The sequence below is a fragment of the Suricata suricatta genome, chromosome 10 (genome assembly GCF_006229205.1).
Source record: "Suricata suricatta isolate VVHF042 chromosome 10, meerkat_22Aug2017_6uvM2_HiC, whole genome shotgun sequence".
Taxonomy (NCBI): domain Eukaryota; kingdom Metazoa; phylum Chordata; class Mammalia; order Carnivora; family Herpestidae; genus Suricata; species Suricata suricatta.
Genome location: NC_043709.1, coordinates 85,187,259 through 85,202,246, shown reverse-complemented (window position 1 = coordinate 85,202,246; position 14,988 = coordinate 85,187,259). Strand labels below are relative to the sequence as shown.

General features: G+C 41.9%; 1 protein-coding gene and 2 long non-coding RNA genes across 6 annotated transcripts; 1 reads left to right on the top strand and 2 right to left on the bottom strand.

The window, feature by feature from the left end:
* Positions 1-305: 305 nt before the first annotated feature.
* Positions 306-9,212, bottom strand: LOC115304550. 4 transcript variants are annotated; one of them, XR_003914491.1, is made up of 4 exons: positions 9,151-9,212; positions 7,366-7,439; positions 4,497-4,741; positions 306-534 (listed from the first exon to the last, which is right to left on the bottom strand). It is a non-coding gene; the product is annotated as an uncharacterized LOC115304550 (long non-coding RNA). The 4 variants fall into 4 exon arrangements; XR_003914490.1 differs by lacking the exon at positions 9,151-9,212 and adding an exon at positions 8,258-8,331; XR_003914493.1 differs by lacking the exon at positions 4,497-4,741.
* On the top strand, positions 8,308-13,341 carry LOC115304549 (cationic amino acid transporter 3-like). The gene is made up of 2 exons (XM_029954770.1): positions 8,308-9,485; positions 13,212-13,341. The coding sequence occupies exons 1-2, from the start codon at positions 8,418-8,420 to the stop codon at positions 13,266-13,268; spliced, it is 1,125 nt and encodes a 374-aa protein (XP_029810630.1). The 5' UTR covers positions 8,308-8,417; the 3' UTR covers positions 13,269-13,341.
* LOC115304551 lies at positions 13,121-13,976 on the bottom strand. Its single transcript, XR_003914494.1, has 2 exons — positions 13,780-13,976; positions 13,121-13,346 (listed from the first exon to the last, which is right to left on the bottom strand). It is a non-coding gene; the product is annotated as an uncharacterized LOC115304551 (long non-coding RNA).
* Between the last annotated feature and the right edge of the window lie 1,012 nt (positions 13,977-14,988).

Genomic DNA, 14,988 nt, shown 5'->3' with positions numbered 1-14,988 from the left:
TCCAACCCAATGTTGGTAACAATCTATGTAGTTATTTATAGACAGTATACAGGAAAAATGGTAGCAAATTCAGAAAATTCTTTTTTCTGGGAGCTTACAAGGGTATTTTATGGATACTTCCCTATCCTTCTGAAACATGTGAAACATTATTCTACAAACCGTTCAATCATTTGACTATTGTCCCATTCCCCCCTTCTGAAAGCCAACCTTAGTTACTGCAGTTTGAGTGTTGTGTCATGTTGCCTAAAACAAAGCATTGGGGGAATCATTTTCTAAATAATGTAAAGCAGTGAAAATACTAAAACTCTGTGTTGTCTGTTTAGTTGTCACACATCAAGGTGATGACACTGGAGAAAATTATAAACATGACAGATTTTGTACTTTATCGCAGCTGCCTTTGTACTTTTACTTTGTTGTGATGAAAGACTTGGACCTTAGTTCTTGTGTCAGATCTCTGCCATCGCCAAACTGCGTTGTAGATCCTATGGTACTTCTTGGTTGTCATCCATTAACTCTTTGCACCTCAGGCTTAAGCTGGGGAAGGAAAGGAAAGCTGTAAGCATCATCAGCCAAAAGCTCTGCTCGTGGGAACCACCAAACCACTACCCTAACTGGGTGTTCTCCTTGTGCAAAGTTCTAGGTCAGTGAGTTATGCCACCGGACATTAATGAAGGGATGAGGGGACAGCAGGGACAAGGAAAGCATACTGGAGAGATCAGATATCTTTCTGTAGGTGTGCCCAGAGAAGCTCTGTGAAGGAGTGTCATATTAAAGAAAATTTGGAAATAATGTGTTCTAGGCAGAGGACAGTCTGTGTGAAAGCTATGTTAATGCCAGCAAGATGTAAATGTGTGAGGAATTATTTGTCCTATTCAAGCCAGAACCAGAGAAAAGGTTAATAGTAGGAGTAAATAGAGAACAACAGTGAAAAGAAAGATTTGGAAACATAATCTTATAACTTTGGATTTAATAGAGAACAGAAAACTGGAGGTCTGGTTGGAAGTGTGTGTGTGTGTGTGTGTGTGTGTGTGTGTGTGTGTGTGTCCTTTTAAGACTTGAGGAAAATGTCTTTTTCCCTCACACTTCAAGTATCTGGTATATGTAGTGATCAGGAAGAATGTGATTTAGGGCTTCATCCTACTTTAAGGGCAGCACTCTGATGGCTGCTGGGTGAATCTGAGTGAGTGCTAAGAGGATCTCATGCTTAGAGTTACTAAATTTATGCACCGGGAGGGTGGACCAGGGAGTATGGCAGGAGGTTGACCCTAGATATGCAGTATTTGCAAACTGTAAGAACCTACTAGATAGAAGTCTAGTGTAGACAAAGTGCTAAGAGTCCAAGTGATTTCCTGTCCGCTGAATTGAATTGAGGACTAGGTTTGTGATCCCCAAATATATGAAACCAATAATTTCAGTTAAAAATCTTAGATTCATTACTAATTTTTATTTAATATCCATGATTATACTTAGGATCCTTAGAGGCTGTTCTGTCATTTCCCCATTTCTGGACATACTTGGGTTTTTCCTCCTTCTGAAACTAAAATAGAAAGATAATCCTTTATCTTCTCTCTTGATCTTACTACATAATAACATGTACATAGTACCCATTATTCCTTATCTCACATCCATAATAACTTTATAAAATAATGAGAAGATCAAAAATAGACAAAGAGTCTGTACCAATGTCTGAGGTCTTTATGCTCATGTCCAACATTGCTCTAGGTATTGTGAGCTCAGAGCTGGTCACAGACATGGGCCACATTAGGGAACACTAATGCCCATTTTTATATTATATTAGGTTATGTCTCTGGTTGTCAACAATAACCAAGTCAGAATTATCAATCTGACATAGCTGAAGTTCTTTTTTCCAGCATCATCCTTACAACTTAGGTCTGGAATCAAGTTAATCACATTTTGGAGTTACTGGCAAACTGACATTTTTCTAGTACTGGTTCTTCTGGCTTAAGGATAAAGAGGAGATTGCCATTGTCTGACAAATATTACCATTCTGCTTCTGATAGGCAGACAAATCTGGGAGTAAATGGCCAAGTGAATTAGAAAGCTTAAAAAGATGTTTTGTTACACCATATTCTTTAAACTGGAACCATCTGTCTTCCTACCCTCCATTGTCCCATGTGGGACTATCCTTTCTGACAGATGTTTCCCAGTGGTGTATGCTGGCTGTATCTGGAAGCCACCGATGATAGCTGAGGTTTGGGAAGACAAAGCCTGGTGGTGTTAGTTTGTCAGGGAAATTGCAACTTTTTTTTTTTTTTTTTTTTTTTTTTACCATTGGGCTCCCATTTTAGAAAATGTTCATATCCACCTCTGTGTTACTTTACACAATGAGAATCAAGGTTTCATTTTCTTCTCTAGCACTTCCTAATTTCACTGAAGGTTGTTTCTTTCTTCTTAAGAATGAGGCTGTGACTAGAAAATATTTGGAATAGAACAATCAAAAAATAGGATGATGGAAGAAGTCTCAGGAGGGTGACTTATATTTAGCCTCTAGAGATATATTACCTGTATTTCCACTAAAAACCAAGCAAAAGGAAATAGGCTAAAGTTGTGGGCAGGAATTACAATTAGTTATAAAATCATTTCTGAGAAACTACTGAATTAGGTACAGGAATGCTTCAGAATCTTTCCTGGCATCTACAAGGATGGCCTGGAGGTATTTTTACCCTATATTAGGTTTGGATTTTAGCAGGACATGATTTAGATAGATCTCTTAGATTTAATGATCCCAGTGCTTCTGACCCATCACTATCCACTTGGGAATAAAGTGTATACATCAGCATAGGGTGACCTGGGCACAAAGATAAGAACTGGCTCAAGTACTCCTTTACTAGCCATGTCCTAGAGTCTTGACTCTTTCTGGAGGTAGGATGCTGAAGGAGAAAGACTATGGTCTTTGAAGCAACAAAGAACCAAACTGAAATTCAAGATCTTCTACATACTGGTTATATGAGCCTGGGACTGTTATCCAACCTCTCACTCTGTAAAGTGGAATAATAATAATAATTTCATTGGGTTATGATGGGGATTAAATTAAATAGCATATGTGCATTACTTGTAGCTCAATAAAAGCTGCGTTTATTTGGTGCCCCTCAATATTTCCCTAAATCTTGCACAAATACCTACTACTCCTATTTGCCAGATACCATTTTTCTCTGCCTTCTGCCCCTGTTTATGTTTGCCAATGATTCTAGATTTGAAGTCTAGGGCCCTGGTTTATCAATTTGTGTTCATTCCACATAATGACAGTAAGGATATGGAGTTTTTAAAACTGTGCTAGCAATAGCCATGGTTGTGGTTTTCCTCCAGGCATTTTTGCTGTTGATACTTTTGGTGGTAAATCAAAGCCAAAAGAGTTCTGTCTTCCCACCCATTCCTCTGATCTAAAGTTCCTGATTTGGGGCTCGAACATTCTGGGTGGGATTCAGTTCCAACCAAGTGTAATGGCAAGTTTGTTTATAAAGGACATTCAGGGAAGAATAATGAGGAGGATTCTTCTCTCTTCCCCCCCACCCCCCCAAATCCTACTTCTTGGAATCTTAAGATATAATAGTCAATCAACACATCTATATACTCATTTTCTCTGTCCTAAATGCCTCTTTTGTCGCTTGGTACAATTATGAGCAGATCCTTGCCCTGAATAGTGAGAATTGGAGGTGAGAGTATGAAATTCAAAAGGAGGAAACATATGGATCTTGGCTCTTACTTATGGAATCTTTTAGAATTAAAGGAATTTAAATGACAAACCCAGGATAGCAGCTAACAGAAAGGGAAAATTAGTTTCAGCTGAGTATCAAGATGGGCAATAAGTGCTGGCAGAAAGGGGAAGAAGGTTTGGAGAAAGGTACCAGTCAGGAAAGCTTAAATGTGGGTGGAAAGGTTGTAAAATAGGGTTGGGAAGAGCTAGAAAGTCAAAACTGAACATAAAAGACTGAGGAGGGTATTCCTGGAAGGGTAGGCCCTTACTCAGGTCAGAGGCCTATCCCAGGAAGGGTAAGTCAGGATGTGAGAAGCTGAGTTAGGAAGGAGGCCTGAGGAGAGGGAGAAAATTAGGTGGGGGCGGGGGGGAGGTGCTCTGTGAACTGGCTGAGAGAGTCTGGACTAAATATAAACGATTAAAATAAGCACAGATTATTTCACAGAGAAAGGGCATTTTTGAACATGGCATTTAGGATGATGTTTTTCTGTGTTGTTATAAACTAGATTTGTGGTAGGCTCTCTCAGGATTCCCAGTCATGGATTTGGTTTCTCTTCTATACATTTGCTTGTTCATCTGTTTGTTCTGCCTGCCTCTGTTGGAGTCATAAAATATAATTATTTAATACCCAGATGTTTTGTCCTTTGGGTTGATTTTGTGGTATCTTCATACTTTGTCTGTAGCCCACTTTCCCTCATCTTCAGTAAAAGTGGGAAGAGTACGAAGACCACCCTGCACAACACAGTTGAGGGAAATGGAAATTATCAAGACCCTCACCCACCCTGCCATTCAGATGGTCCTCCTCTGGGATTCTGACTCACGGTCCATGGATGGACTTCAGGAGACTGTAGAACATTATTTTGAGGTGACTAACCTCAGAAGGCTCTGTGATTCAACAAATGTTAAGAACCACTGTTGCATCTTTGTTGTAAGATAGGTGTCAGTGGACGGTTCCCCGGAGAGAGAAATGTGGTACAAGCATCCTTAGTGCTCTCAGTAACGAGCCTCTATAGACAGTTGAAGGAGCTGAAGGAGAAAGAGGAATCTGGAAAAGGGAAATGGGTTCAGAGGGAACTGGTATGAGGGGTATTCCATCTACCCTTCTTCTCCATCCTCTTTCTAGCAGGCATTCCTTCTCTGTATTATCTGTATCTGATGATTACAGATTCTGGTCCTCCTTCATTGTAAGTCTGATGAGGGCTTGCCATTTATCAGGCTCTGAACCAGGTCCTCTCATGACATCACCTCATGCAATTCCTTTGTTGAACCTGAAGTGCACAGAGTAGAGTCCACCCTTCCTCAGTCATGGGCTATTTGTGCCATTGCTTTCTGTAATGTCCTGTATGAATGCGTGTAATCTTCCCCTTTCATCCTGATCTCTATTATCATTTCCCTTCCTCAGAGGAGGCACTTGCTTTAGTGTATTTAACAAATGCTGTTCTAGTCCATGTTCTACATGTGTATTTAGATCCATTCATTCACTCAACAAATACACAGTATTGACTGTTTCAGGTATAGTTGTAGATGCAGGGAATACAGCCAGAAGGAAAAAAAAAGCTGTGTTTCATGTGGCTTACATTCTCTTAGAGTGAGACAAATCATGAGCAAATAAGTAAAACATACACACTATAAATGCTGGAGGAGGGGAGGGGCAGGGAAATAAGATATGTTGTGGGTAACTGGAGGGGTTGAATTTTTAATGGGGTGATTGATTAAAGCTGTGGTATACACATGCTATTTCATGAAATGCAGTAAGGGAGCATCCATGTGGAAATCTGGGTCTCAAATGGCACAGTTATAAGGGACAGCCAATTCAAAAGCCCTGGTGTAAGGTCTTATCTGGTATGTTAGGAGATCAGAATGGTTAGAGGCCAGTGTCTAGAGAAAAATAACTGGAAAGAGAGAGAAGCAGAAGCTGAGAGGTACCTACATCAGTGACAAATATTGTTGGACTTTGTAGTCCATTGTAAATGCAGACTTTGGCTTCTAATCTGAATGGAAATGGAGACGAGTGGGAGACTGTGAGAAGAGGAATGTTGCAATATTTTAAACAGATATATATGTGTGTGTGTGTGTGTGTGTGTGTGTGTGTGTGTGTGTGTATCCTTGGCAAATATACAACATTTTGGGGCTGTTTTTAAATGTATATAAATGGGATTGTGCTATGCACTTCACATGCTTTAATTATGCTACCTAACAGTGTTTCTGAGACTTACCCATGTTTCAGCTTATAAATATACTTTATTATTACTGACTGCTATGTGGTATTTCATTGTGTTCATATGGCACATTTTACTTATACATTCCACTAGTAACAGATACTGGCATAGCTCCAACTTCTTGCCACCACAAGCAGTCCTGTGATGAACATCCCATTAGAGCCTCTTTATAAATTCAGGAGAGTTTCCATGGACTGTTTACCTCAGAGAAGGATTGTGGGGTGGGAAAGTGTGTGTGTTCTAAATTCCACTAAGACTGTGCTTCAGGATGGTAGCCTTGGTTACACTGCCATCAGGAGTGTCATGATTTGTATTTTCTCATCCAATGTTCATGCTGATCTAGCAAGGGAAGTAAAGTTAATTTTTCTTGTGGATGAGGAAACTGAAGCTTAAGCAAATTACCCTAGTCAAGCAGAAGAGACAGCACTCAAATCAAAACTGCTAACATAATATTCATTGCTCTTCCCAATATAGTACTGAGCTCTACCTCTTCAGAAATAAGATGAGGCACCCACAGGGCAAGATATTATTAGTTATTATTATTATATTTGAGTACTGCATATTTTGATACCTGGTCTAACTCAGTAAGCCTAGAACACCCTAAAGGTTAGCACCAGAATGTATGGGGCTGTCTAATTAGAGCCCTTAGCATTTCAAAGCAAATTACATGGGGGGGAAAAACTATTTTCCTTGGTTCATGATGGTTAGGAAACAGGCTTGAGTTTCAAGGGATGATTTTGATGCTAGTTATTTAGAGAGGGTAATTGGTTTTCAAGTCTGGGAACTTTAGATAAAAATTTAACATTGAATATTAGGTAGATTATATTATTTTAAGTACATATTGTATGGTAGGCACTGAGCGAAGTACTTTATAGGCATCATTTCTCTTACTCCTCACAAGTATTCTATGAAGTATTTACTTTTACTCCCATTTGACTGCTGTGGAAACTAAGTCCCTGAGAGGTGAACTAATTTGCCCAGAGTTACCAAGTGTAAGACTGAGTTGCAGTTTGAAGCTGAGCATAGATTTACTTCTGCAGAGCTTTACTCCAAACTACTAAACTGTGCCATCTTCCATTGAAGGAAGCTTTTAAATCTCTTGTTGAAATTGAGGACAGTTTCTTGTCAGCTTGGGTGGTTTAGACCAGTCATGGGAAGTATAGAATTAGTTGGACAAGAGTGTCCAGAGGAAGAGGATCTGAAGCTTGAAAATGTCCTCAAGTGTCTTCATTATACCTCCCTGTGTCCCCTGAACTGAGAACCTGTATTAGGACATTCCATCTATAGGGCCTCAGTGTGATGCCTTCAAAGAAGTAGGTAATCTCTAATGGGGCATGGGTGGTTGGGTGCCTAGAACCCCTGGCTGCCTTTTATTTTTAAAACAGGGTCCTCAAAGTCAAGCATTCATTATCACCGATGTGTGGCTCATACCTGCCATGAATGATGTGCTGTCAAGGTTTCATCACCGATGGTTTTCTCTCCACATTTTTTGTTTTGATTGTCTTCTGCAAGGAATAAAGTACAATTTATAGTTTTACCTGAGCCAGGTTTATTAAGGTTGCTTAGTTACAAAGTATGTATTTCAAAGTCAAGTGGATGGGAATTCTGGATTATGTGCTCTTTTGGGTTTCTCTTCTCTGTACATTTGTTCAACAAATACTTATTAAATACCTAAGTCACAGTAAGATGCAGGAGACAGGCAGTTGACCTGGCATTTTGCTTGTTTAAGATAAATGGAACATGGGGTAAGCCTGGTGCTATGAGAGCATATAGGAAGGGCAGCATAAGCATCATGGGAAGCTTCCTGAGACAGCAACTTCTGAAAGAAAAGTAGGGGTTAGCTATGTGAAGGAGCCTAGAAGGCATTAAAGGAAAGGAACAGGGTTAATATAGAATTTCACAGATGGAGCAGGAATTTGTCAGGGATGAGGCTGGAAAAATCAGCATGGATCAAACTATGAAGGAAGGAAGGATTTTGAAGGAAGAACAGTGGGAACCATATCCCATGTGTAAATTATTGGACAATAAATTTGTACCTTGCTTTGTGTCTTACAGCTTAATTAGTACATTAAGCTACATGCTAGATGAACCCAATTGGATTATATCATGTAGTTCATTTTTGAAAAAGCATGTGGGGAGGTATTTTGCACTTTTTCTGGGGGAAAGCAAGGCTGATTTTTCTATGATGTCATTTGGTATCAGTTTCTGTGATATTTGGGCTGCAACAAGTGACATGAAACTTCTGAACTTCAGTTATTGGTTGAACATCATTGTTCACTAAGTATGTATCATTTACTAGGCATTGTGGAAGGATAGCACATACCTGATGAAGTATGAAGCAGCAGATTTGAAGCCTAAGCAACAGAACTCAGAAGCCCCAACCCAACTGGGCTTAAGTAGCCTCACGGAATCTGATCTGAGACTCTTGGATTTCTGAACTTGCTACAGTCCTGATCCTAGGATCCTCTTCAATTCCAACAACAATGCTACGTCAGACACTTTACAGATTTGGACAAAAGCTGATATGCAGACGTAACCTACAGCAAGACATAGCTGAAACTGCCCCTACAAGAAACCTGAGAACTCTGGATTTAGTGGCCCTGGGTTTGGGCCACACAGTGGGTGTAGGTGTGTATGTGCTGGCTGGTGAGGTGGCCAGCAATCAAGCAGGACCATCTGCTATGATCTGCTTTTTGATGGCCGGATTATCTTCCGTGTTGGCTGGGCTGTGCTTTGCAGAGTTTGGTGCCCGTGTTCCTTATTCTGGATCTGCATATCTCTACAGCTATGTCACTGTAGGTGAACTCTGGGCTTTCATCACTGGCTGGAACCTCATTCTGTTCTATGTTGCTGGTACAGCCATTGTGGTCTGTGCCTGGACCTTAGTTTTTGACAACCTCCCTGGGAATGAGATCTTTCAAACCCTGCGTGAGAGTATCTCACCCCATGTTCCTCATGTTTTTTTACAATATCTGGACTTCTTTGTTGTGGGCCTTGTGTTGTTATTCATTGGATTGCTGACTTTCAGGAATAGTGAGATTTTCCTGGTTATCAAAGTGTTTGCAATGCTGAAAATTTTGGTTCTTGGTTTTGTCATCATCTCTGGCTTCATTAAGGGGGATCTGCACAACTGGAGGCTCACAGAAGAGGACTACATAATGGCTGAACTCAATGGCACCTCTAGCTTGGGCCCTCTGGGCTCTGGAGGATTTGTACCTTTTGGCTTTGAGGGGATTCTCCGTGGAGCAGCTACCTGTTTCTATGCACTTATTGGCTTTGACAACATTGTTACCAGAGTTGAAGAAGTCCAGAATCCCCAACGTTCCATTCCCATGGGCATTGTGATTTCACTGTTCATCAGCTCTTTGATGTACTTTGGTATCTCTTCAGCACTTACACTTATGGTGCCTTACTACAAGCTTCAACGTGGGAGCACCTTGCCTGAGGCATTTCTCCATATTGGCTGGGCCCCTGCCTACTATGTTATAGCTTTTGGATTCCTCTGTAGTCTTTCTGCCAGCCTCTTGGGCTTTATGTTCCCCATACGTCAGGTAATACATATGATGGCAAAGGATGGCCTCCTGTTCCCTATCCTTTCTAAAATCCATACTGGCACATACACCCGAATTGTGGCCACTGTGATCTTTGGCATTATCGCAGCAATCATGGCATTCTTTTATGGACTCACTGATCTTGTGGACTTTAGGTCAATTGTGACCCTGCTTACTTACTCCCTGGTGGCATTTAGTGTTCTCATCCTCCGATATCAGCCTGAGATGCAGAATGAGGGAAATGAAGCAGAAGTGCAGGAGGAGAATGGACCTGCAGCAGAACAGCTGACTCTACAGGGACTATTTCTTCCAGGCAGCCCCACCCCCACTCCACTCTCTGGGCGGGTTGTCTATGTTTGCTCCTCACTGCTTGTTCTGCTGATCATTCTTCTTTGCCTGGTGCTGGCCCAGTTGCCAGTTTTGCTTTCTGGAGACCCAGTGTGGATTTCAGTGGTTGTGTTGCTTCTCCTGCTCATCACTGGGATCACTGGGGTCATCTGGAGACAGCCACAGAGCTCCAGTTCTCTTCCCTTTAAGGTCCCTGCTCTGCCCCTCCTCCCACTACTGAGCATCTTTGTGAATGTTTGCCTTATGATGCAGATGACAGCTGCCACCTGGGCCCGATTTGGTGTCTGGATGCTGATTGGCTTTGCTATCTACTTCAGCTATGGGATCCAGCACAGCCTGATTGCTAACCCCTCTTAAGTTAGGACCAAAACTAGACCTTGAACTCAGGAGTGACAGTAAATATTGTTTGATATCATCACACCTGAATGTAGTCTGGTCCCTCTGCATAATAATAGAGAGTACTCTTGAGCATACAGAAATTTAGGTCTCCCATGGGATGTTGATGTTGGGGAACACTAACAGGGCTCTGTACTTATTATGGAATGAAGGATTTTGTTTGTTTGCTTTTTTAACTTTCTACTTTTTAGTTGTCTGTAGCTGCTCACTGCCTTTAAAACAATTTTCACTGGGGCTCCTGTGTGGTTCAGTCAGTTAAGCTTCTGACTTGATTTTGGCTCAGGTCATCATCTCACAGTTTTGGGGATTGAGCCCTATGTCAGGCTCTTTGATGACAGTGTGCCTGCTTGGGATTCTCTATCTCCCCTGCTCTTTCCCCCCCACTCCCCTCTCTCTCAAAAATAAATATGCATGAAATTATTATTAAAATGGGGAGCCTGGGTGGCTCAGTCGGTTAAGTGGCCAACTTCAACTCAGGTCATGATCTCATGGTTTGTGGGTTCAAGCCCCATGTCGGGCTCTGTGCTGACAGCTCAGAGCCTGGAGCCTGCTTCGGATTTTGTATCTCCTTCTCTCTCTGTCCTTCCCATGCTCATGCTCTGTCTCTTTGTCTCTCAAAAATAAATAAAACATTAAAAATTTTAAATTATTATTAAAAGAAACTAGAGAAATTATTTTTGTTGAGATAAATACATAGCAAGGGAAATATTTGATCATATGGCAGTTCTATTTTGAATTTATTGAGGAATAAGCATACTGTTTTCCATAGTGGCTGCACCAATTTACATTCCACCCACAGCGTATGAAGTTTGATTTTTCTCCACATCCTTGACAACACTTACTATTTCTTGTCTTTTTTATTTTATCTATTCTGACAGGTGTAAAGTAATATCTCATTGTGGTTTTACCATCCTTTCCCTGATGCTTACCAATGGTGAGCATCTTTTCATGTGTCTATTGGCCATCTGTATATCTTCCAATAGACATTGGAAAAATATCTGTTCTGGTCCTCTGCCCATTTTAAAATTGGATTAGTTGTTTTCCTTGTGTACAATTGAGTAAGTTCTTTATGTATTTTATATATTAATCCCTTTTGAGATATATTTTTGTAAATATCTTCTATCATTCGTTAGGTTGCTGTTTTGTTTTGATGGTTTACTTTGCTGTGCAAAAGCTTTAGTCACATGAATTTGAAAAGATATATGCACCTCTACTGTATTGTAGTACAATTACAATAGCCAGGACCGGGTAGCAAGCCACTGAAAGTCTTTCCACTGAAAGACTAATGGATAAAGAAAATGTGATACACACACACACACGCACGCGTGCACACACACACACACACTGAAATATTACTGAGTAATAAAAAATAATTAAAATATCCTATTGTAACAAAAAGAATAGACATAGAGGGTACAATGCTAAGTAAAATAAGTTAGTCCCAGAAAGACAAATACCATGTTTTCAACATATGTAGGATTTAAGAACTAAAACAAGCAAACACAGCAAAAACAACAAAAACAAAAAGGCAAAACCCCACACCAGACTCTTAAATACCAGGAACAACTGGTGGTTTCCAGAGGGGAGGTGAGTGGAGGGATGGGTGAAATAAATAAGAGGAATTAAGAGTGTGCTTATCTTGATGCACACTGAGAAAGGTATAGAATTTTTGAATCATTATATTCTACACCTGAGAGTTCTATAACAACACTGCATGTTAATTAATATTTCAAATAAAAAATAAAACTGGAAAAAGACAAAAGAAAAAGAGATGAAATATGACCCCTGCCCTTAAGCTGCTTATATTCTAATACAAGAGGCAAACCATAGTTGTAACACAAAATAGAGTGTGGTATCATAAGTAATATAAAAATGAAGTGTCCTGGGAATTAAAAGGGGAGGATGATCATGGGGTGTCGGCACATGGGTGAGAGTTGATTGGTGAAATTAGAGAATTGGAAGAGGAATGGCATTTGACTTGGCTCTCTCCAAGGATAGGGTTTTGCACATGTGGGCAGCAGGGAGAGATTGTAGGCAGAGAGACCAGCACAAGGAAAAGCACAAGAAAAGAAAGCAGTGTTCAAAGCAAACTGAGCAAGCTGTGTAGCTTGAACCTTGGGTTTATGAGGGGGCCTAAGAACACACATAGCACATGGAAGCTTATACTCACACATTTACTCATTCACCTTCACTGCCCCACCCTGCAGTCAGGCGCTTAGAGAGCCAGAAGACTAAATAACTATATTCATAAAGCATTTCATTGAGAGCTATGTATGTGTGCTTACTATATTAAATTTGTGTGGATATAAGCACCAAAGACTGTGATGCATTAATCTCGGTAGGTCTATAAAGATGACCACATTTGGTAGACTTTTGAGGTATGGAGTGTGTGCGCACACACACACACACACACACACACACAAATCCTGAAGGAGTTCAACAAGCTATAAAAAATTACTTGCCTTCCATCCCTGGCCCTACTAGGTGGGTATATATACCAAACCATGATATTTATTCTCATTACCTCATAAGAGGTCCTAATTGAGTATTCATTCTGGGAATATCATGCCTAAGACCCTGGGCTACTGGGAGCCTCTATAAATCTGCTACCAGAGGAGATTTGCAGAGAAAGGCAAACAGCAGCCACAACGCAATCCCCTCCAGTCTTTTACATTCTAGCCTAATACACAGCCACCGTTGTGCGCACACCACTTAGATAACCACTTCCCCTCTCCTAGAGCCCTTCATGGAAGGTATTAAGAGAAGACATTTATTTACTTCTTTGCTTCCAAATGTGAGTCTATTTGTGCCATCCCAGAAGGAGGAGAATTGAAAATTATACCAGTGAAGGACTCTAGAGTTGAGAATAAAAAAAAAAAAAGCACAACTGGTTATTTGTGAAACTGATTTAATGGAAAGCAATGAGCTTTGACAGAAGCAAGGATGTTAAGAAGAGTTAAATGTCTCTGTTTACATCTTTAGAAAACCCGAAGCAAAGCTCCTGGAAGCAGGAGGCAGGACGACCTGCCCGTGATATGAAGGCAGACACAGCACAGGAACCATTCTACCTCTCCAACTTCCAATGCCAGTACCCTCTTCTAGAAAAGAATACATGACCTGTAGATATACAAAGAAAACTTAATCAGTCATGAGGCTAACGGTGCTGGCTAATGCTTAAAGATTAGTAGCTTGACTGGAGGGACCCAGGTACCTGAAAGAGGTCACCTGAGCTTCTGCCAGAAGGGGGGCATTCAGCCTGGTATGCAAGGTAAGGGGTCAGAGATATGGGTGCCCTGGCTGAAGAGAGGGTGTGTGTGACTGGTGGAGTGGGGGCTGGGCTCCTGAGGGTGGGTGTCCTGCTTCCTTGAGCTGGGCTGGATGGAGGTGGATGGAGGGGAAGACACTCCCCTCAGCTTAGGGAGGACCCCAGGCATATGTCTTAGAGCATATTCTCTTCAAGCAGCCCAGAGAGAGAGGGAAGAGAATGGGGGGGGGGGGCAGACACTTCAGACCAGTCCAGCCCCATTCCTTCCCTTCTACCCTCACTCACCTCACTAAGCCCAGCTTCACAATGGGCCATGTCACACTTATTACACATTCACTGTGTGCACAGAGCTCCAAAATGTTCTTGGGCCATTCTCACCGCAGGAACCACTGCCTTCCCTTGTAGCTCATGCAGATTCTCAGACTACTTAGCCCCTGGGTTGATCTCAGAGACCAGAGGCCTCTTCTGAAGGCTGAAATCTGGAACCTAGGTTTTGGGAGAGATGTGGAAATGACTTGCAATGGGGCAGAATGGTAGGATACAGCAGGTTGAAAAAATGGAGGTAAGAACCAAGAAGACCCTGAAGAAGTGGGGAGAAGGAGAAGTTGGAGATATATCCACAATTTCTCAGAACAGTATGATTACTTATAGTAGCAAGATTCAAGTGAGAGGAGAGGAAGAACTTCCCAGGAGTAGACAAAGCAACTCATTTTCTGAATCAGAAATCCTGGGCCCAGTACCCATAGAGGGAGATCCTCTCCCACAGGAGTTTTGGGGTTCAGCAAAGTGTGGCTGGGCAAGGGGAGGCCCCCATGGAACAGACAGGCAAACAAGGTGAGACTATGGGGGAATCTTTGGCTTCCATGTGGAGGCGGGCATCCTGTCCCCACACACGTCTGCATGACTCTCACACATCAGCGATTTGGGGGGAGAAAAGACCCAGAGGCACTGCAAGTTTCTTTCTTTCCACAAACTGGGCTAGTAGCAGAGGAGATGAAGGTGGTGGTGTGACCTGATGGGGAACAGTCACCACTTTCCCCTGTCCTCTCCTGAGACAGAGTGGCTTTAGGATGACCAGGTAATCAGGCCTTCCCAATGCCCCAAGGCTGCCAAAGGTCCCTTTTCAGATCTGGGCCATGATGGAGTCAATAGGTGGCCTGGCCTCTCCCCAGTAGGCTACTCAGGAAGAGGAGGGGCTTGCTGTGGTGAGCGGGGCTTCCCCTAGGTGGGACTGAATTGCCCTGCAGGTTTCCCTGGTCACCCTGTTCCTCTGTGCACTCCTGCCCATCGCTTTCCTGATGGGAAGATGGGTCTGCCCACAGGAAGAGTGGGAGGACAGCAGGCAGAGGGTATGAAGAGAGAGAATGGGCAAACATGCTTCCTTTTATTGGTCTTTTGGCCTTGCTGTACTCCCTAGATTCTGAAGGGGTTGAAAGCAGTTGTGGAAATGACTTGAAATGGGGCAGAATGATAGGATACAGCAGGTTAGAGAAA

Excerpts from the sequence above, each read along its gene's own strand:
- LOC115304549 (XM_029954770.1), top strand. The coding sequence starts at position 8,418 with ATGCTACGTCAGACACTTTACAGATTTGGACAAAAGCTGATATGCAGA. Across the intron at positions 9,486-13,211 it reads TTATGTTCCCCATACGTCAG|AAAACCCGAAGCAAAGCTCC; the intron begins GTAATACATATG and ends TTACATCTTTAG.